The sequence below is a fragment of the Hemibagrus wyckioides genome, linkage group LG17, assembly GCF_019097595.1.
Source record: "Hemibagrus wyckioides isolate EC202008001 linkage group LG17, SWU_Hwy_1.0, whole genome shotgun sequence".
Taxonomy (NCBI): domain Eukaryota; kingdom Metazoa; phylum Chordata; class Actinopteri; order Siluriformes; family Bagridae; genus Hemibagrus; species Hemibagrus wyckioides.
Genome location: NC_080726.1, coordinates 19,180,550 through 19,205,209, shown reverse-complemented (window position 1 = coordinate 19,205,209; position 24,660 = coordinate 19,180,550). Strand labels below are relative to the sequence as shown.

The 24,660-nt window shown below is 39.2% G+C and overlaps 1 protein-coding gene across 1 annotated transcript; it reads right to left on the bottom strand.

Moving 5' to 3' along the window:
- Nucleotides 1–6,109: 6,109 nt before the first annotated feature.
- mpzl3 (myelin protein zero-like 3) lies at nt 6,110–18,732 on the bottom strand. The gene is given in 7 exon segments (XM_058413282.1): nt 6,110–7,552; nt 7,963–8,032; nt 8,552–8,738; nt 9,490–9,700; nt 12,913–13,085; nt 18,439–18,510; nt 18,513–18,732. Coding segments are annotated over 7 exon segments (990 nt in total). The 5' UTR covers nt 18,718–18,732; the 3' UTR covers nt 6,110–7,480.
- Between the last annotated feature and the right edge of the window lie 5,928 nt (nt 18,733–24,660).

Sequence of the window (24,660 nt, the reverse complement as noted above, 5' to 3'; positions counted from 1 at the left end):
TTTGGACCATAATTTTTTTTGTGGATTTTCCCAGTATATCGTGGTGTCCGCAAACCTTATAGTGAATTGTTTCTATGTTGAAATAAGGTAATTTATTAATAAAAATATAATTATTAATTACAAAATATAACCATTAATTTAAATGAAGTAAAATCTTAATTATATATAAAATACTGTACAGCATATTTACTCAAGAGACAAAGAACACGTAGCAATGTTTAGGAAAGTGTGGTGCGGGGATGCTGAAAATCAAAATACAGTACGGCTGGAGGAACGAGTCTAGCCAATCGGAATGCCCCATTCATTTAATCACGGTTGTGATTGGCTGCTGGCTATGTGTGCAGTTGGGGAAAGAAAAGCAGAATTCTCCAGCATCCCAGTTTTTCGTGTGTCTCTGTCCCGAGTGGTTTTGTTCTGTGTACGCTGTATTTTTACGTTTTTTCTGCAAGCCCTATTATGTCGTCTAAATGCTCTGCACCTTCTAAGGCTTCTGGCAATGAACATACATATATACATACAGTACTCACTATAAATGTGATATTTCTACGAATTTACCCAAAATTCATCTCGCTATATGCTTACAAATGTTTTCTCTGTGTGTTTAAAGAGTGTGGGAGGGTCATTTATGGCTTAAACTATAAAAAAATAAGCATTTGGGGGTGGCGTCCATGTATCGCGGATTATCGTTTATTGTGGGGTTACGTTCGAAAACCACCCGCAATAAACGAAAATCCGCGATACACGGACACCACCCCCATTCAGAGGGATTACTGTATATATATATATATATATATATATATATATATATATATATATATATTTATATATATATATATATATATATATATATATAAAATTTGTACGATTTTTTTTTTCAGTGAGCATTCCTGCCTTTTTTTGATGGCTTGTTTGCCAAAATTTGTTGCTTTTTGATGAAATTTCATTTAATATCTAATAAACATAGAGTAAAATATTTAGCGTGTTTATGGTTAGCTACCCAAATACACACACTGTTAGATTTTAGTTCAAAACCTTTCCTATTTCCCAAAAAATGTCAGAATACTGATGTGAGATTAGGAAAAGGAGGTGGGGTTTCAAGGTGGAGGCGGGGTTTCTGAGTGTTTTCAGCTAAAATAGATTACTAAAACCTGGAAATGATTCAGCATTTTTCACTTTTCAAGCACTGGGTTTTATTTTTAAATGAGTCCTGAAATAAGGTCAAGCTCAAGATAATTTTTTCAGCGACATAAAATACATCTGTCATGCTTCACTATTGATTTTTTAAGCTTTTATATGTTGCTAACAAGTGGCTAACTGGGACTACAGAGATTGTCGGAAAACTTTTCACTCGTTCAGATTCTCCCACAAAAGTGCTGAAGTCATGTGACTGCCTGGTACAGTAAATTTATCGACTTTACTTTTATACTTCTCGCGATTGTGTTTAGGCTTCAAAATTCACAAAACCTGTAAGAATCATAAACTTTTGTCAGTCACAGAGCTTTTTTTTTGCCGTAATCCCAAAGCCAAAGGAAAAATCCTTCTGGCTTTTAGTCGAGGGAACCAGCGTGATGCGTCATCCCTGCGGCACTGTGCTGGAGATTTCACAACATCTATTCAACTGTAAATCATTCCAGACTCATCCTGGATTTCCAAAACTCCTTGTTTATCTTACAGGAGATTACTGAAGTATGCGACAGAGTAGGACATCCAGCAAATTCCCATCACAGTTCAGATTTTACCCCAGTCTCAGACGAGTCAAAAAAATAAATAATGCTGGTGTCTTGAATGACTGGTCTTTAAGGCCTCATGGTATTTCAATTGAATGTATCTTTCGCAGCCTAGGGAAGGCGTGTGAGTGTGTGTGTGTGTGGCGCCAATTAGTGAAAACGCAGCACCAGATTGTCAGGTTCACACTGAGAACATTATAGAAGTTAAATATGATTTAGCTCCCTATGTTCTGTACAGTATGTAAACAATAAAACACTGCATGATGTGCTGTTCTAGGAAAATAATCCCAGGTGTGATGAAGTGGAGTGTGTGTTAAAGGTGATTCTTTTCCTTGAACAGTACACCATGGAACTTACAAGGATGATTACAAATATTTGGCTTATTTAAGAACAATAGTTTTGGATGATACAGAAGATTCCTGTTCTCACTTACTTTATAGCAGCTAGACACAATCTCTGTTTTTTCCTCTTTAGAAGTGGAGACAAAAATTTCCGCACTAAAATCAGAGACTCCTTCTATAAGTAATATGGCAAATCAGATTTGATAACCCCCCAGAGGAACATAGAAACATTTTCAGGTACACAGGCAGCCTTTTCCAGGAAGTCATGAGCATTATTCTAGGAAAGAAACCATTGCTACCATTTTCAGTTCCTGGTGGTGTATCAGGTCTGGGACAAAACTAAGGGGGGAAGGGGGGGGCACACGGATGATGTAACTGCTGCTTAATAAATATCTCTTTTATTAATTCACAAAGAAGAGAACACAGGCTCTTCCTCCTCTGCCTTACATTTCCATCCATCTTTCATCACCTGTATGTGATAGGGAGCCAATTTAAATCTTAAGACACCGTACCGTTTTTATTCGGAACGATATTAACATGAAACACGATTCGAGGCAGAAAATCGAGACGGTGTGAGCATGCTTTCCAAGACATAACCGTATATGGTAACAGGAAGTGTGTAAAGAGTGTAAATGATCTGATCTGATCTGATCTTCTAATGGTCATGAATCACGAACAATCCATCGATGACTAACACACCTCCCGATATAACCTCCTAAGGGCTAAAGTGTCAAGTCGTGAGTAGGTCAAAATGGAAAAGTTGTTTCTAATGAGATTCCCGACACTGACAGCTAACAGGGTCGCTATGACGATGACGTAATGATGACAAAGATCGAATACTCTCTATTAGCTGAAAACACCCGGAAGCCCCGCCTCCACCCCCATATCTCACATTAGTATTCTGAAGTTTCTTGGGAAATGAAGAAAGTTTTGAACTAAACTTTCAGAGTTGATGGACAGTTCCAAACCCTGACACTGGAGGCTCCGTCCATAAATGTTACCTAAATATCTCTTTACAGCAAACCCACAGATACCATGTCAATAATTCCGGTTAATAATAATAATAATAATAATAATAATAATAATAATAATAATAAGAGATATATAATTATTATAATTTATCTATCTATCTATCTATCTATCTATCTATCTATCTATCTATCTATCTATCTACACTATATTGCCAAAAGTATTCGCTCACCCATCCAAATAATCAGAATCAGGTGTTCCAATCACTTCCATGGCCACAGGTGTATAAAATCAAGCACCTAGGCATGCAGACTGTTTTTACAAACATTTGTGAAAGAATGGGTCGCTCTCAGGAGCTCAGTGAATTCCAGCGTGGAACTGTGATAGGATGCCACCTGTGCAACAAATCCAGTCGTGAAATTTCCTCGCTCCTAAATATTCCACAGTCAACTGTCAGCTGTATTATAAGAACGTGGAAGTGTTTGGGAACGACAGCAACTCAGCCACGAAGTGGTAGGCCACGTAAACTGACGGAGCGGGGTCAGCGGATGCTGAGGCGCTTAGTGCGAAGAGGTCGCCAACTTTCTGCAGAGTCAATCGCTACAGACCTCCAAACTTCATGTGGCCTTCAGATTAGCTCAAGAACAGTGCGCAGAGAGCTTCATGGAATGGGTTTCCATGGCCGAGCAGCTGCATCCAAGCCGTACATCACCAAGTGCAATGCAAAGCGTCGGATGCAGTGGTGTAAAGCACGCTGCCACTGGACTCTAGAGCAGTGGAGACGCGTTCTCTGGAGTGACGAATCGCGCTTCTCCATCTGGCAATCTGATGGACGAGTCTGGGTTTGGCGGTTGCCAGGAGAACGGTACTTGTCTGACTGCATTGTGCCAAGTGTAAAATTTGGTGGAGGGGGGATTATGGTGTGGGGTTGTTTTTCAGGAGCTGGGCTTGGCCCCTTAGTTCCAGTGAAAGGAACTCTGAATGCTTCAGCATACCAAGACATTTTGGACAATTCCATGCTCCCAACTTTGTGGGAACAGTTTGGAGCTGGCCCCTTCCTCTTCCAACATGACTGTGCACCAGTGCACAAAGCAAGGTCCATAAAGACATGGATGACAGAGTCTGGTGTGGATGAACGTGACTGGCCTGCACAGAGTCCTGACCTCAACCCGATAGAACACCTTTGGGATGAATTAGAGCGGAGACTGAGAGCCAGGCCTTCTCGTCCAACATCAGTGTGTGACCTCACAAATGCGCTTCTGGAAGAATGGTCAAAAATTCCCATAAACACACTCCTAAACCTTGTGGACAGCCTTCCCAGAAGAGTTGAAGCTGTTATAGCTGCAAAGGGTGGACCGACGTCATATTGAACCCTATGGATTAGGAATGAGATGTCACTTAAGTTCATATGCGAGTCAAGGCAGGTGAGCGAATACTTTTGGCAATATAGTGTATATAGAGTCTGGACTAAAACCAAATCAAAAACCCAGTCCATCTATAAACCATGAAAGACAGCCACTGGTCTCCATAATAATTAAGAATGACTAGCATTAGATGTCAAAATAGGAAGTGCCCTTGAGATCTGTTTTGGCTTCCTGACTATCTTTCATCCTTTTTAGTCATGTACAAATTGTATTTTAGGCCAAAAAATCAATTCAAAAACATCTTATAGGTAAAATATCAATAAATAAATAAATGTCCACTTCGGCTTGTTTGAAGCAGGACATCACTTGGATTATAGCTGAAACATCATGTGCATGTCCTTGCAGATGCAATTAAAGCCTTTATTCAGACACTTAAAGACAGACTGCGTAAACTTCCGATGTAAAGCCAGCTTCCTCCTGCGGTACCTGTGGTTCCTTTCCATCTGCTGCCATTTTGCTGTGTACTGTAGTAAGAGGGCCATTAGGGGAAGAAAAACCACAGCGTCTGGAGACTGGAGCGAAGGCACCACCTGCTTCTCTCTGAGGAGAAAAATAAAAGCCACTTTACACTAGAGATGGATTCGGCCACAGGGAAAGAACTCATGCAGAGTCGTCTAATGTGGATGTAGCAAGGTATCAGAACTCAAACTGCGGCTTCCTCGTGTCCTGTACAGGATCCTCTGTCCAATCAGATATCGGGGGGAGGGTATTTACATTTTAGTAAATACCTCTGTCTGATCAGATTTCAGTAAATACCTCTGTCCAATAAGATTTCATTAAAAACACCTGTCTAATCAGATTTTGGTAAATCCCTCTGTCTAATCAGATTTCATTAAACAAAAAAAAACACTTCAGTCAAATCAGATTTCAGTAAAAAAAAAAAAAAACACCTGTCTAATCAGATTTCAGTCAAAAAAAACACCTCTGTCTAATCAGATTCCAGTAAAAACACCTCTGTCTAATCAGATTTTGGTAAATCCCTCTGTCTAATAAGATTTAAAAAAACAAACAAAAAAAAACACCTGTCTAATCAGATTTCAGTAAAATAAAACCCACCTATGTCTAAACACATCTGTCTAATCAGATTTCAGTAAAAACACCTCTGTCTAATCAGATTTCAGTAAAAACACATCTGTCTAATCAGATTTTGGTAAATCCCTCTGTCTAATAAGATAAAAAAAAAACAAAAAAAAAAACACCTCTGTCTAATCAGATTTCAGTAAAAAAAAAAAAAAAAAAAACACCTCTGTCTAATCAGATTTCAGTAAAAACACCTCTGTCTAATCAGATTTCAGTAAAATAAAACCCACCTATGTCTAAACACATCTGTCTAATCAGATTTCAGTAAAAACACCTCTGTCTAATCAGATTTCAGTAAAAACACATCTGTCTAATCAGATTTCAGTAAAAACACATCTGTCTAATCAGATTTCAGTAAAAACACCTTTGTCTAATCAGAAAAAAAACCCCACCTCTGTTGTGGGAATAATTAACATTAAAACATTAAAAGTTGTTAAATAAAAAACCCTGTATAAATCAACACAATATCAGTGAATGTTGTTTATGTTGTAATTCGCTAATCTCACACTCGACGCAAAACCTAAGCTCAGAACTATATACACATTTTATTTATTAATTTAATAAGCACTTTATTTCTTTTATTATTAAACATTATACTCATAATATTACACAATTTTACATCCACAAATAAATAGACAACACAAAAGCTGGCCTGTTGCTCAACTTTCTTACTACAGCATCTGTAGCTGTGCAGTTATTAATAAGGTGCTGACAGAAATATTATGTACATTTAGACTTATGTTCATTTAGCGAATGAATTTATGATTCAATTTCAGTTCACAAACTGATAGCAGGGGACATGCAGAGTGATGGCTGGACCGGTTTCTGCTAGTAAACGCAAAAGTGATGGCATAACATGAAGCCAAGTTGTTGTAAAATGATGTAAAATAACACAAAGAAGTAATAAATCACGCAGACAAAACAATGACAAATGTGTCTGAATTCCGCTTCACTTCCTAAATATGATTAACTTCTTTTAAAGAGTGTCTCCATTCGTATACGCTTCGTCACTCGAGGGCTACGTTACCGTCATGGTGCCTTTAGCTCCAGGTCCAAACATATGGTAAGTAAAAAATTATTCTAGAAAATTCCGAAGGTCCTGAAAAAGATAAAACTGCTGCTGATTCAGCAAGTTAGTGCTACACAAATACCACATTAGCAAGTGCTACTTCAGTATTTTCCTGGTATCCTTTCTCTCTCTAGAGTTTAGTTCAGAACCTAGTCATCTTCTATAAACCGTAAAAGATGGCCACCAGTCTGCAGCTACCATCTGCTGTCACTAGTGTAACCGATAATACTTGACGCCGATAATGCTAAATCAGAAACAGTACCACATAGCCTGTTAGCATGGCTCAGTACCTCTTAGGTTTCTTATTTTTCAGTTGCTCGGATTAGAGTTAGAGAAATACTTTACGCTAACCGTGAAGAGAAAGCCAACTGCTTTTTCAGTGCAAGAAAAATGTAAATTAGCAAGAGTTCTGGTGATATTTTTCCTAATGACTAATATGACAAGATATACTTGACTCGGGGATGCTAACATGGCTAACCAGAGTGAAAATCGCCATGTTAGCTACTTTAGCATTTGTCTCACACAGTTTAAAACGAATGCAAATTTCATCTCAAACTAAGAACAGCTAAAATGTTACAAGTGATCTAGCGACACTTTGTTACTGTGTTTTAATGGTAGGTGTCGGTGTGTAATTGGAGTGACGCTGACTAGCTTTCTAGAACATTCTGAATCGAGGCTGCTGAAGCTAATAAGAAGAAATGTAGCTCTAAATCAACAAGCTAGCAAGAATAGAACAAAAACTGAAGGAAAAAAAAACTGAAGGAGTTCAGTTCAGATGGGATCAGATCAGCCGTAAAGCATTTGTTTTTCTAGTAAATGTTAGTGAAGCTTTGCCTGGTTTTCCACCTGAGCGTCGTGTTACAGGAAGATCTAACAGTGCGACTCAGCTTCTAATTGCATCTGATGCTTCTGGAAATATCTGCGGCATTCTTCGTCCGAGTCCTGAAGGGGAAACAGAAAGAGAGGTTAAAAAGGTAGAAGAAGACGTTCACTGATTTTGGTGCACAAATAATACAGCTTGCTGTAGCTTTATGTACCATTGTAATATGTTAAAATGGTGAACAGGCCACGCCCACGATTGACAAGCTAACAAGTGAGTTGCTAGCATGAACATATGGGTCATTTAAAGAACATCTGGTGGTCCTTGTTGTGTTGTGCTAGCCATCCAGTGTAAGTAGGCAATGTTTAGCTACAGCACACAGCTAACTACACTGCTAGCCATCTCATACCATAGTTATTGGAGATGATCATTTAGGGTTAGCTAACATCCTCAAATGACAGCTTATTTACTAGGTTTAATGGATATTTTCCACGTTTTGTGGAATAAATAAAAATAAATCAGAGATACCGACCTCCATATACATTTCGCAGCACATGGCAGGCTTCTGCTTTGACAAGGGATGATGGTAGCTGTACTCCTTACTGCAGAGAAGCGAACACACACATTGTCATGAAAACAGGGTCAAGAATCTACACAAAATTAGCTTTAACGTTCAAAACACTTTTTGGAGTTCAGCTGACAATTTATTAGGAACATTCGTAAAGCCAGTCGTGGTTGTGCTGTGCACTTTTCTGCTTAGCAGGGTTGTCCAGAGGAACTGCTGCCTTCCTGTCTGAAGCATTCTGCTCATTTGAGGTCATATGTTTGTTGTGTGTGGAATGTTCCAGGAGATTTTTTTTTTTAAATGCTCAAACAAACCTGTCTGGCACCAACTGAGATTGTTTTCTGATTGCAACATTCATTGAAACAACATTCTGATGTTTGACGTGAAGCTCTTGACCTGCATTCATATATGATTAGCTGATTGGACACGTCACCACCAATGAGAAAGTGTTCAAATAAACCAAAAGCAGACTGTTTAATACTTATGACATTCTGATCAATGTATCCTGTGTAATGACTGGGACTGAATAAAAAGCTGATATAATCTGATCTCAGACCTGTGTGTGAGCATTTCTTCCCCATCGGTGACCTCTATGGGTGAGTGGTGGCTGAGATGCGAGTTCTTGACGCGTGGAGAGCAACACGGACAGAGCATTCTCGCTAACAGCACCATCGCTATCAGCAGCGACGGCAGGAGGATGAAGAACAGCAGCATGGCAATGTCCGAAAAGTGCATGATGCCTGCTGGGAAAACGAGAGAGGAAAAAGACAGGATGAAACTCAAATATTCACCGGATTGAGTTTTCACTTTTGACAAAAACATTCATTTCAGTCACTTGGTGAACATCTAGATTTTGCTCATCACATTTACTCACTGAAATGGAACTTTTTAGGTAAGGCAAATGAATTTTAATTAAGTACTCAAAGATTTTCTCCTTCTCCTTTTGGTGTTGTCTGTTAAAGAACTTAAAGAACATTGTGGAATGTTTACTAACAGGTAGTAACTCCTTCATAACACAAGACATGATTCTAAATGTTATTATACTTCATGAATGTTCACAGTATGCTAGTTCTAGCTAGTTAGTATTTTAGCCTAAGAAGACAGATGTTACAAAAAAAAGTTTTGTAGAAGAAAAAAAAACGTTAAAAAATCGAATAAGAAAAAGAATGATGGGAAAAAATTAACATTTCTATGTTACTTTTCACCAAGGTCTAAAATTTTAATCTTGTTTTTAATGTGTTATGATGAATGTTGTTCAAATTTGTTGTGTTTTTGGATTTTGTTTTGTTTTTCGTCACAGAGAAAAATCACTGATGAAGAAGCTGATGCTGCCTGCAAACAACCTGGAAGGAATTTTTAAAAATACTATGTTTTACAGTATGTAAATATTTAAATTGTACTAAGCCTATGTATGATTTGTATGTAAACAGTAAACAGCTTGTTTAACGTTCACGATTTCCAGTCAGTCAAAGAGTCTCTCAAGGCGTGTCTCACTCTTGAGGCTGACGGTGAGGATGGTGTTTGAGGGAGGACCCTGGACGTCGGGGGGATTGCGGACGGCACAGATGTAAGTGCCGTTGTCGTTCAGCGATGCGTTCAGGAGGCGGATCGATGCGTCGCCTCGCGCCGGGTCCCCGTGCCATTCCACTCGCCCTTTGAAGTGGCCTCCATCCGGAGGATATGCCACGGAGTGGAAGTGGAAGAACTGGGAGGAAAAGGAGAAATAACAGATAGAGATGTTGTGCTGTGTTGTGCTCTACCCTCTACTGTGTGTGATGTCACTCATATTAAATGTTCTAATTAAAAGGGATTTCCCAGCCAGGCATGCGAGTTCTTTTTTTCTTTCTCTCAATTATCTTTGAATGAGGAATGAAAATAAGGCAGAGAGACAGACGGACCTCTAGATAAAGAGATGGAGGGAGACAAGTGAAGCGTCCAGTAATTGTGCGATGACATTTAATGAGAGAGGGGGAGAGGGAGAGAGAGAGAGAGAGAGAGAGAGAGAGTGTGAATGGACGAGCTAAGAGCAGGAGATGGATTGCTTTATGGCTGTGTACACGCTTATCTGACGATCAGAGAGTGAGAGTGTCTATGAGTCGAGTATCCTTAATCGCCATCTCCATCCATAACCGAGCTCGCGCTTCCTGTCCTGAGCAGCAGTGGGTGCTAGACAACAGTGTGTACATTAGTTTGATGTGGAATTAACACAAATGTATGGCTGGGTTCATTGTCTTATTTATTTATTTTTTTGGATGGGGGAAACAGATTTTAGATAATGTTTAGATACGAGAGAGAGAGAGAGAGGCAGGTGAGGGTACCGCCATTTACAGCTGCTGTAACATAAGTGAAAACATTCACTCGCTTGTTTCTCTCATTTTCCGCCTCATTAAATGTAAATATAAATGGATAAAAAGTACAACTTTAATAAACTGTACTTGTTCGCAAAATATAGCTGTGATATTAGAACCCAGTGAGATGCTTTCATAAGTGACAGTTACAGTAAGAGCTCTGAGCTCACCGCTTCCTCTTGCTGACGCTGATGATGTCATCATAATGACGATGAGAAATCTGGTAAGCCCCGGAGATTATTGGAAGGGGAGTCACGGAACCCGATTCAATTTTTCGCAGTTACGGAATTGAATCTTTTTTTTTTTTAAATAATGAGAAAATCTCTGCCGGTGTTAATATGCATTAGTTAATTAAAGCCATGTTTGTCAGAACCGTGTCTCATTTCTCATTTCCATAATAATCTATTAAAACCCGAGACAGGAGCGAAACACGGACGATTTAATAAATAGACTAATGAAGTAGAGTGATCAAATTCTACAAACATGACATCAGGGTTACGAGAGAGAGAGAGAGACAGACAGAGAGAGAGACTTACGAGAGCGAGAGAGAGAGACAAAGAGAAACCAATGCACAGAGAGAGAAAGCGAGAGAGAGAGACAAAGAGAAACCAATGCACAGAGAGAGAGAGAGACAGAGAGAGGGTTACGAGAGAGAGAGACACAAAGAGAAACCAATGCACAGAGAGACAAAGCGAGAGAGAGAGAGAGAGAGAGAGTAAAAAAGACAAACAATGAGGAAAAGAAGAGAAACAGTAACACAGAGAAACATAAAAAGAGCAAGAAGGATAGACAGGGAAGAGACTGACAGAAAGAGATGGAGGGAGGGAGGGAGGGAGGGAGAGAGAGAGACACCCACAAAGAGAAGGACAAAGTGAAAGAGAAACTGATGCACAGAGAGAAAGGAAGAGAAAGACAAAGCAAGAGAGAGAGAGACAGAGAGAGAAATTTTTCCTTTTAATACGGCAATGACATCATCATCGTTCCACTGAGAGCTAATTAGGTAGAGTGGCTGTTTGAGTGAGTGCCCTTAATTCACTTTTCTCTCTCTCACACACACACACCCCTAGTGTTATGTTAAATATTTGGAAGTTGGGAGCGATGACATCATGAATGTTGCTAAACTCTCTGACACACAGATTCTCGATTTAAAAAAGCCTTTCAATTCTACACGTGTTGTCGCATATGTTAGATCTTACACACAGACACACACCACCCTGAGCTTCTGCTTAATAATTAACGAAATTCACATTCTCTAGCTATTCATTTTCATCCATCTCTCTCTCGCACACACACACAGAGCTTTAAATGCTGTACCATTGAGTTCTGTCACTCACACCTCACAGCCTTTACCCTTTCGGTCAATAAAATCTGATGAATATTTAAAGTCTCTGCGTATTTAAAGCAGATTTATGCGACTCGGCCTCCGACTGAAACGACTCCAGCACCAGGCTGAGGCATGACTTTGTCTCGATTCACCTTTTAAGAAGAATTTCCCTTCTCCATGAACATTTTTCAGATATTTAATGTACTCCATAGGAAAGCTGCAAGGCGGGGATGCTGAAATTGTTCAGTAATTAATCATATTGAATTATTTAAAATATTAAAACGCACACTCTCTTACTTAAATTCTCCCTCTCTCTCTCACACACACACTCACTCACTCACTCACACACACACACACACTCCTGGCTAAAGATGGCTACTGTAGCACAGAATTCCATCCTGGAAAAGAACTGAGTCATTTGAAGTGAAATGAATCCTCATAAGGGTCAAATAGATTTGGTGAATCATTCATATGAGGTAAGTGATGCGTGTTCTGTCTTTTTCCCAGCAGGCTTTTGGCAGCAACTGCACACACACACACTTTCACAGCACTGGCTATTTTTGCATCTCACATCAGCAAGCTCACAGCAAATCCTCTAAACTCAACAAATGTCCTTCCTCCTTCCTTTACATTCCTTCTGGACATTCCTAAAGAGGAAGCAAATAAATATCTCTAATTAATCGCGGTGATGTTAATTAGTAGGACGGAAGAAAGAATACACCAAATGATCAGAATTTCATTACTTTGTTCATCATTTCCTTTGGTAAGACTTTGTTAAACCTATCTTAAAGTTTTTTGCTGCATTTAGTCCACATGCTAAGTTAGTGAGTTTTTATGTGCACAGTTCTAAGTGCACAAAGATTCTAGAAAAATAGAACATTTCAGAGAAAAGCTCTTCATTCACTGTTTAAGCAATTGTGTGTATGTGAAAAAATATACAATAACAAAAAATTACAGTATAAAAACAAAAATATACATAAACATTAAAAAAAATTTCCACTCAGCTTCAAAGAAGTACTTACAGGTTCTCTAGCAAAAATCCAACTTTAAAACTAATAGTGAATAATATTAGCATTTTATTTAATTTAACAAAAGGAATAAAATTATTTTTAAAAAACTGAAATGAATTATAATACCCCCATATGTTTAATGAGGAAAAAAAATTTGCCAATAACACTATAGTCCACTTACTGGTAAAGCTAGTTAACATACACTGTGAGCTTGTTTAATCATAAAGGAACTCACGCCTTGAGAAGGGCCTTCATTCTGAGGTTTGAAGGACCAGTCAATGGATATTCGGCTGGTCGGACGATGAGTCGAGGTGAAGTGGCAGGACAGCGTTATCGTGTCGCCCTGTACCGCGTTTATCTCCATGGGAGCAGTCACTGTTATACAAGACACATGGCCTGCCCACAAAACTAAACAGAGACAGAAGGAAAATACAAAAGTTCATAAACACAACCATGGAATTAGAATTAGAACTCATTAAAGTTATAGCTGAATGTATTCATTGATTTCTACAAATGCCCATACATTTGAGAAGCTGCTTAGAATGGATGTCAGCTCAACCACCATCTCCTGGATTGCTGACTAACTGTCAGACTGGCCCCAGTTTGTGCAGTTGGGGGCCTCCCTGTCTGACACAGTGGTCAGTAACAGTGGAGCACCTCAAGGGACTGTCTCCATTTTTGTTCACTTTCAGTACAACTCTGAATCATGCCACCTGCAGAAGTTTTCTGATGACACTGCAGTGGTGGGGTGTAATAGGGATGGACAGGAGTCTGAGTACTGGGGACTTCTAGATAAGGATTTGGGTATACACTAAAATGACAGCATGGACTGGAGGACCAACACTAATGCTGTGTACAGGAAGGGGATGAGGAGACTATTTCCCGAGGAAGCTCAGATCCTTCAGTATCTGTAACAAGATACTGGAGATCTTCTACCAGTCTGTGGTGGTGAGTGCCATTTACTATGTTGAGGTCAGTGCCAGGGATGCCAGCAGGATTAGCAAGCTAATTCGCAAAGCTGGATCTATTTTTGGACACAAACCGGAGACGTTTGAGTCAGTGAGGAACAGGAGGTCACTGAACAAACTGCTCTCCATCATGGACAATCCATCTCACCCACTCTATAACACACCACAGAGTCAGCAGAGCTCATTCTCCAAAAGACTCATTCAGATTCGTTGTTACAGAGAACATTACAGGAGATCATTCATACCGCAATAACATTATACGATAGATAATCACACACTGCACTACAACAACCATTAACACTTTTTTCTAGACTCACAACATTCTTCATATTTATTACATTCCACCAGTTTGCACGTGTACTGTAATGTAAATACTGATCTAAATATGGTTAAATCCACAACTGTTTCATATCTGCACTGCTACGTTTAATTTAACTTATTGTATTCTATATTTAAGGTTTTCTCTTCTCAGTTTTATATATTGTTTGTATATTGTATATTTACATTACATTTGTGTGTGTGTGTTCTATCCTGTAACTGTCTAAGCTGCTATAACACAAGAATTTCCCTCATGGGATCAATAAAGTATCTATCCATCTATCTACATACAGTTCCAGTAGGATATCAGCTATACCAGTACAGCAGTAGGTTAACAATCTATTCCCTAAGTGTTATACCATGACCGCTCTAATGACGCATTTAGACACATGTTCCGTAACATTCAAAGAATTATTCCCTGCCATATGGACACTAGGTGGAATACAGGGAAAAATTCCCAGGTTCCTTCCACTGATTATTCCCACAAGATTTCTAGTGCAGAAATCATGTGTTACCTGTGTAACCAGATCTTGCTATAACTTTTTCAATTTTTTTAACTTTTTTCATCTCAAATGTCATTTGCTTGCACATCACAAAAATAATTTACAAAATGATTATTTATGTGAAAGTGTGGAAATACATGTGGGTCTACCTGGTAGTCTAAAAGTTGTTTGTTAGTTCAAGAGTCAGTCCAGGGGTCTGCCTGTTAAACCACATGTCTGCCTATAAGACCATGGGTCTTCTTCTTAATCTAGAGGTCTCCTGGTTAGACCACGGGTCTGACATTTTGGACCACTGGTCTCTTTGTTAGACCATGTCAGTCATTTTAGACTAAGGGTCTCTGTTAGACCACGGGTCTCTTTGTTAGACCACAGGTTTCTTTGTTAGACCATGGGTCTGTCATTTTAGACCACGGGTTTCTTTGTTAGACCACGGGTTTCTTTGTTAGACCACGGGTCTGCCTGTTAGACCATGAGTCTCCTTGTTAGTTTAGAGGTCTGGCAGTCTGCCTGTCAGTTGGTCTATGGGTTGTTTGTCTGCCCGTCTCTAGACGTCTCACTGGGTTCTTTGTATATTGAATTGTTCATAGTTTGGGTTTTAGTGGTACCATGTCTGATTGGGAAACACTCTGTTGTTGGACTCACAGTTAGACAACAGGTCTGCCTGTTTAGACCACGGGTCTCCTGGCTAGACCACGGGTCGCCTGGTTAGACCACGGGTCTGCCATGTTAGGCAATATTTTAGACAATCTTTACACAATCTGTCTGTCTTTTTATTAATGTTCTGTTTATCTGTAACTAAGTGCTGTGTATCCATTTTTAGTCTTGCTGTTTGTCTGTGTAATATGATGTCTTTATGTCTGTATATTCTGTTTCTCTACTCAGGGATCTGTCACGTGTTGTTATTGACTTTTCCATGCGTTTGAATGTAAAGTGTTTGCTGAAGCATCTCCTGTGTGTACTTACGTGCAACAGGGATTTGAACAGCTGTGTGTGTGTGTGTGAGACTGTTGGTGTGCACCTAATATGCCAAGAGGAATTCCAATTTCTGTTAATTATTGCACAAAGACATGTAAAGATCAGCAAGATCAGCATGGGTAAAAGATTAAATTCCAACTGCTCGCTAGAAAGTACAATTGGGGTGGATGCAGAGAAGCGTTAAACTACCACAGTATGTCTTCAAACACCCTCACAAGCTAGTCATTAAGGTTCCTGTTTGTCACTCCTCCCCTGAGCATGGGGCAGTGAGATGCTTGCCTCCAATGGATGCTTATAGCAATTACCACATTTGACCATTAGGTGTAACAGCAACTATATAAATCTAAATGGAGCCATTTCTTAAAGCGGTTGTGAAAGAGGTCAATCGTTTGCAGATTTTCAAAATTGCACCCGATTCCGCTTCGACAGAGACATCCGGGTTCATCTCGGTCCCCTTGTGAAAGTGCTGTGACTCAGCCCTACATCGCTGTTCTCTTTGTTTTAATCTCTGTTATTATGTGTTGTGGCGTCACTGGCGTTCTGCAGTAATGACAGCACTACAGAGGAATATGAGTGAAAATGACCCAGCCGTTGCTCTGGTGACAGAAAGATCCCAGTTGAAAAGGATCTCGAGGACGTCGGGATTGCTTTCAGTCTTTTCTTTTGCAGCCTGTGTGAAAACCTGATTCAACATCTCCTGGGGGACTTTCATGCATTTTGTCTGAAATTCAAGGTTTCTCAGTGGGTGTCTTTTTTTCCTACATCTAAGATGTAAGACTAGAAGAAATCTGTGACCCTGGCCTTAATTAACTACTTTTCTAAGGGTTAAATTAGCTAAACTTGTTAAACTTTTTACGTAAGGACTGTGTTTAATACGAAGTAATCCATGTCTCAGGTGGGCAGTAATCTGTGTAATATTTCTCTTGTATCTGTTTTAGTTTTATTTTTGTGCTTGTGTTTGTTATTTTCTTGTACATGCATTTATTGTTTATTTTCTGTTATTTGCATATTTTTGTGTCTTTTTCTACACTGTTAAACCGAATTCTGTTGCATGAAACACAATAAACTTTTGATGTGGGGGAAGAAATGACTCAAGTAAGTAAATAATATGTGGGGAGAAAATCATTTGAAAATAAACGAATCATGTTTTAAAATAAAAAAAAAAAAGAGAGAGAGAGAAGTACACATACTAGACGTGAATAATCGTGCAAAAAATAGACGTGAACAATTCAATTCAGAATTAAAAAGGATCATAAAACAAAAACTTTTTAAAAAATTAATTTAAAAAAATGTATAAAAATTTCAAAATGGAAAATGTATGGAAAAATATTCAAATAAATGAATCATAAAAAAAAGAATTATTTTTACAAACCAGAAACTTTATCAATAATAATCGATTTCTGACTCGATTTTAGTCGATGCCATTTAAATAGATCATGGCATTATGACACTAACAGAGTAAACATCCAAGCTCACTAGAACACACCAGTGTGGAGAAAATCACAAAAATTTTGCTCTGAAAATATATCTGTATCAGTATAGACCAATCCTAAATCAGCCTGCTTATTGAATAAACAGGAAGTGGGATGTGTTAAAAGGTATTTCATGTTCCACTCTTTGAAAATGAGAAACTGTAAGCAGATCCTATAATGGAGTGAAACGTGGGACATGGCGCTGTACAGCTGTCCTCACCTGAACTTCAGAGGATAAACTGTGACGGTTTGAAAAAATCACATCTCTCTCTAATAGCTGCCTTTCAGACAGGAAACAGAAAAGGAAAGCAGCACACTACAATTTGTACACTGTACCCTAAACACATCTTTTAGAAACTCATCCACATTCAAGCAGCTGAGATAAAACCTCCACCAAGTCGTCATCTGCTTGAGTTGGAAGTTTATTGAAACTTGATGCCTCGATCGTGATCTTGCCTGTAATCATTCAACACGTCAACATTCAACATGTTTTCTCCACAGGTGAGTAACACGAATGAAATAATAATTAATTAAATAAATTATTTCTTTCTTTCTTAATCTTGTGTCTGATCTGATTTGTAGTAAACTGGAAAATGAATTATTTTATCATTATTATTAATTTTTTTTTTTTTTAAATTAAGCAACAGGGTTAGGGTTATTATTATTATTATTATGCAGTACGTAGTTACTCAAATTAAGGAAATTCAAATCGTAATTAAAAAGACATTTTATTAAAAAAATTCATTGAAAGTACAAAATTTATTTTTGGGTCATTAAATCATTTGAAAGCATTTTCAGTTTTCAACAGTGCACACAAACATTATATTTAATAAAAATTAGTGCTTAGGCCAACAGATAGGTTCACTTTGAATATAACTTAAGGATATTTAGAAAATCTGATTTTAAATGAAATCCTAAAAGTAAGAATTAACTTTAATTTAACTTTGGATTATTTATTTATTTATTTATTTCAGTAGGTTTGGGTGGGTTTTTTTTTATTGTTTGTTTTTTTATTGTTGTTTTTTTAATAAAATATGTTTTTTTGTTGTTGTTGTTCCTTTGGTTATTTGTTTATGCAAATATTAACCAGCTCAGGCCACTGGTCTGTTGTTCCACTTCCTCTCTCGAAACCAGCACCTTTCTTTGGATTTATAATGTCGGCTTCATCCCAAATGTCACTGTGTCATTCCGTCAATGTGTAATAGAGAATAATGTACAATGTACACTACACACTACTCACTACGTATTTAGTGTGGGTTCATTTGGGCTCGAGCCACGGTCACTTCCGTGTTAAAAAATAAATAAATAAACTTCGCGTAAGCAAATAACATTGTATGCGACTCTAATAAACCATAAACCATGTGTTTATCCACAAACATAAACACAGGTTCTACTAGAAACACTCGAGGCTCGTTATTTATTTATCTAACAATCAATAAATACCTAAAAATCGCCATTTTGTGAACGCCAACAAACTGCGCCTCGCGCTTTCTTTTTTAAAATAACACTTAAAAAAAACACTTACCGATGCTGACAAACAAAACAAAATACATTCCACTTTCAGAAGAGGTCCCCTGTAATCGTATTAAATCCATTTAGTAATAAAGTTAAATGTAAAGGAATGATTTGAAAGGATCCAAAGGAGGTTAAAGTTCCGGATCGTCCATGGTTGGGCAAAGTGCAGCGCATGTGCAGAACTTACTACCTGTTCAACAGGTGTTTCAGGTGCGACCTGAATTTGTCTGTGACTGAAAATAAACAATGGCACGTCATGATGATGATGATGATGATGATGATTACTCATTCATTCATTTTCAGTATCCATTTGATCCTAGTCAAGGTGGCGGGTGGGTCCATAGCCTATCCCGGAAAAACAGTGTGAATACACCTGGAATGGCATGCAGTCCAATACAGCTTCACAGGGAAACATACACACACACACACACACACACACACACTTAAGGGCAATTTAGAATTTATCCAGCCAACACACTCTCGTGTTTTTGAAAGGTGGAAGGAAATCAAAAAACCAGAATCAGAGTATAAACGTACATAGATTTTTTAAAATGTGATACATATAGTATTTGAGATATATATACATATATATATATATATATATATATATATATATATATATATATATATATATATATATATATATATATCCAGGCTACTCAGGTAAATGAAATTCATTTACATAATATATTTGTCATAGGTGGGATGATAAACACTGTAAAAATTTATTTAGACTTTATGATAACTTCTGGTCTTTTTTCAGTTCAGATCCATGTCAGACATATTTGGACGACACATCATGTAGCAGTCCTGTAGCAGGCTGTTGCATAGAAGCAAAAGGAATACCAAATCATATCATACGTATATCCTGTGAAGATTTCTCCTTCCTTTTATTCCTCCCTAAAAAAGGGATCTTTGTTCGGGGGTGTGGTGTCGTGTTCGTTTTTCTCCCTCTCCCCTCTTCCTCTCCTTTCTTTCTTCCCTCCATCCACTCTTTTTCCCATGAGAACAGACGATCACCCAAAGTCATCCTCGTTGCCATGCCAACAGAGAGCACGATCAACAGATTCCGGTTACAGAGAGAGAGAACCGCAAAGAGAGGGAGAGGCGGAGAGGGAAAAAGAAGGAGGGATAACGATATTCTCTTTTCTTCAACAAAGGTTTCTTAAAACTCTGTCTCATATATAATGCATCCATTCAGTCAAGTTAGAAGTAAATCAGCTTGTTATTTCAGATAGATAGATAGATAGATAGATAGATAGATAGATAGATAGATAGATAGATAGATAGATAGATAGATAGATAGACATATTGATTCATTCATTCATTGATTCATTGACTGATTGATTAATTGATCTCTACCTACAAGGTAGATTAACAAGGTAATAAGTACTCTGGTTCTTCTCTCCTCTTAAAGTAAATAAGCCAAAAAACCACAGAGAGTAAAATTCTCTGTTCTGATGATGTTGAAAAGATGATGTTTACCTCTGGCTGCTACAAAGTGCTGACACTGGAGACATAAATGTGAAATAACTGTGTCCTTACAGATATTTTACATTCTCCATGTCAAAGTTTTTTAATTCAGTTATGCAGCACATCTGCCATACGAGTCCCTGTGAATGAGCTGTTACTATAGAAACAATAACGCATCAGAACAAGCACATTGATATCAACTTGTGATTTGCCTCTCTACTAATTTCAGAGCTGCTGTTCTAGAAAATTCATCAACACCCTCTGACCAATCACAATCAATAGTGCTATAAGAGTTACGCAGCATTTAAGAACGCTGCTAGAGCAGATACACAAATACTTTACACATATTTTGGAGTGAAAGTGTGTGTACGTGTGTGTGTGAGGGCTGAGTAAGCTTTCTGAGTTTAAGGGTTAGAGATTAACCTTGTGTTGAATTTCCTATAACACTGAATCTGTACATGAGAAAGAAATCACACACACACACACACACACCTTGTTATTGAGCAACTAATTGGGTAACAAAAACAGATGTGAGTAGACTGATCAGTGATCACACACTCATTACTCTATATAAATAGTACTTTTCTATATTTATATAAATATACGCAATATCTTGACAACAGTGTAGTTTGATTATACTGTGTGACTACTACAGTGTGACTACTCCGCACTATGGTGTGACTACCCCATGCTATGTTTTGACTACCCTGCACTATTTTTGCACTAGCCCGCACTCTGATCTAAGTATCCCGCACTCTGGTTTCACTACGCTGCACTATGGATTAACTATCCCACACTACTGTTTCACTACCCCGACCTATGGATTCACTACGCCACACTGTGCATTGGCTACCCTGCACTATGGTATGACAACCCCGATCTATTGTTACACTAGCCTGCACTATGGTCTCACTACTATATACTGTGGTTTGACTATCCTGCATTATGGTCTCACAATCCAACACTCAGGTTTAACTACACTGCTCTATGGTTTGACTAACCACACTACTGTTTCACTACCCCGAACTATGGTTTCACTACCCTGCACTGTGCATTGGCTACCCCGCACTATGGTTTGACTACTCTGCACTATGTATTGACTACCACGAACTATTGTCACACTAGCCCGCACTATGGTCTCATTACCCCATACTGTGGTTTGACTACTCTGCACTATGGTGTGACTACCCTACACTATGGTTTAACTACCTGGCACTATGGTGTGACTACCCTGCACTATGGTTTAAGTACCTGCACTATAGTGTAACTATACCTCACAATGATTTAACTACCTCGCACTATGGTGTGACTACCCTGCACTATGGTTTAAGTACCTGCACTATAGTGTAACTATACCTCACAATGATTTAACTACCTCGTACTATGGTGTGACTACCCTGCACTATGGTTTAAGTACCTGCACTATAGTGTAACTATACCTCACAATGATTTAACTACCTCGCACTATGGTGTGACTACCTTGCACTATGGTTTAACTACCTCACACTATGGTGAGACCACCCCTCACTATGGTTTAACTAGCCGCACTATAGTGTGACTATACCTCACAATGATTTAACTACCTCACACTATGGTGTGACTACCCTGCACTATGGTTTGACTACCTTGCACTATGGTTTAACTACCTCGCACTATGGTGTGACTACCCTGCACTATGGTTTAACTACCTCACACTATGGTGAGACCACCCCTCACTATGGTTTAACTAGCCGCACTATAGTGTGACTATACCTCACAATGGTTTAACTACCTCACACTATGGTGTGACTACCCTGCACTATGGTTTGACTACCTTGCACTATGGTTTAACTACCTCGCACTATGGTGTGACTACCCTGCACTATGGTTTAACTACCTCGCACTATGGTGTGACTACCCTGCACTATGGTTTAACTACCTCGCACTATGGTGTGACTACCCTGCACTATGGTTTAACTACCTCGCACTATGGTGTGACTACCCTGCACTATGGTTTGACTACCTTGCACTATGGTTTAACTACCTCGCACTATGGTGTGACTACCCTGCACTATGGTTTAACTACCTCACACTATGGTGTGACTACCCTGCACTATGGTTTAACTACCTCACACTATGGTGTGACTACCCTGCACTATGGTTTAACTACCCGCACTATAGTGTGACTATACCTCACAATGACTTAACTACCTCACACTATGGTGTGACTACCCTGCACTATGGTTTAACTAACTCACACTATGGTGTGGCTACCCTGCACTATGGTTTAACTACCTCACACTATGGTGTGACTACCCTGCACTATGGTGTGACTACCCTGCACTATGGTTTAACTACCTCACACTATGGTGTGACTACCCTGCACTATGGTTTAACCACCTCACACTATGGTGTGACTACCCTGCACTATGGTGTGACTACCTTGCACTATGGTTTAACTACCTCGCACTATGGTGTGACTACCCTGCACTATGGTTTAACTACCTCGCACTATGGTGTGACTACCCTGCACTATGGTTTAACTACCTCACACTATGGTGTGACTACCCTGCACTATGGTTTAACTACCTCACACTATGGTGTGACTACCCTGCACTATGGTTTAACTACCTCACACTATGGTGTGACTACCCTGCACTATGGTTTAACTAACTCACACTATGGTGTGACTACCCTGCACTATGGTTTAACTACCTCGCACTATGGTGTGACTACCTTGCAGTATGGTTTAACTACCTCGCACTATAGTGTGACAACCCTGCACTATGGTTTAACTACCTCACACTATGGTAAGACCACTCCTCACTATGGTTTAACTACCCGCACTATAGTGTGACTATACCTCACAATGATTTAACTACTTCGCACTATGGTGTGACTACCCTGCACTATGGTTTAACTACCCACACTATAGTGTGACTATACTTCCCAATGACTTAACTACCTGCACTATGGTTTAACTATCTCACACTATGGTGTGACAACCCTGCACTATGGTTTAACTACCTTACGCTGCACTATTGTTTGACTACCCTTATGTACCTATGTAACCACCCCATACCTATGTATAACTCATTACCCCATACTGAAACAGAAATGAAATGAAACAGCCTTTATTTGTCACATATACATTACAGCACATATCCCATCCTTGGAGGTTGGGGTCAGAGCACAGGGTCAGCCATGATACGGCGCCCCTGGAGCAGGGAGGGTTAAGGGCCTTGCTCAAGGGCCCAACAGTGGCAGTTGACGGTGCTGGGGCTTGAACCCCTAATCTTCCGGTCAACGACCCAGAGCCTTAACCACTTGAGCCACCACTGCCCCCCCTACTGTACTATGACTACCCCACAGTACTGTTTCACTACAGAGAATTATGGTTTCACTGCCCTGCACTATGGTTTGACTACCCCACAGTACTGTTTCACTACCCTATACTATGGATTCACTACCCTGCACTATGATTTCACTATCCCGCACATCATTTCATCATGCTGTGCAATGGTTTCACTACACCACTCTATGGTTTGACTACCCCACACTATGGTTTCACTACATTATACTGTGGATTGGCTCCTGTACTTTCCTGCACTATAGCCACACTAGACTGCAATATGGTCTCACTACCCCACACAATGTTTTAACAATTCCGACTATGGATTCACTACCTCGCACTATGGTTTGACTGTCTGGCATTACACTACACTATGGTTTGACTACACTGCACTGTGCTTTCACTACACCACACTACCCCGGTCTATAGATTTACTAGGCCACACAACAGTTGCCACTCCTGATGTGCAACAGCAAGGACAGGATGGGAATGAACCCCTAGGCAGATTGTCCACAGCTTGAAGATGGTTCCAGCCTGAACTAGAAGCACATGACATTAGCAGGAGCCAATGTAGATACAGTTAATTGAAAAATCAAAGGATGTTTTTGGATGTTGTCGCTGTATTCCAGCCGGACAACCAGTTGAACCATGATACCCCCTAGACCCCTCTACTTTTCATCTGACCATACATGAGATTATGATCTGAAGGTTTTGATTTGGCTTGCCTGTACACATCCTACTCTATGAAATACCCCAGCCAACTGTTCACATGTCTGTACACAGAGTTGCAAAAAAAGTTAATCAAAATACAATTAAGCATCATTACTTTTCCATTACCACAAGTTCTGGCACAATTAGGAGTTGGATTTGCTCAGCTGGCATTAGGCACAGAGGCTTTTCCAAAAGCAGCTGGCAGTTCTGCTGCCTGCCAAAGAACTGAACCACCAGCCGAGCTTTTTTATTTACTTCACATCCAAGCTGTGTGTTCACCAAAGCAAGTTTTTGTGGGCTACCAGGAATCTGTCGACACATTGTGTGCTTTAGGGTTGTTCCATTTTTATTCAAAAATTCTATGCTTATTGGGGATTTTAACTGTATGGAGACAGAGAGAGAGCTATTCTGGTTTTGCAACACCCTTCCAATAACCCTTGATACCAGGAACTAGGACTTCAATCATTCCAAAAAAGCATAAGGTTTCACCATTCATTTTTTCTGCACTCTCAGAATATCCTTAACATATTTAAACTTCCCCATTTTTTTAGCCTTGGCCCACCCACTATCAGCTCTCTCAGACAATAGCTACCAACCAGAAAGGACAAAAGCTATCATGTTCTTCTGTCTCTCAATGGTAGCACAAGTTAATTTACATGTGTTTTCGATTTACCCTGGTCAGCCATAACATTATGACCACTGACAGGTGAAGTGAAT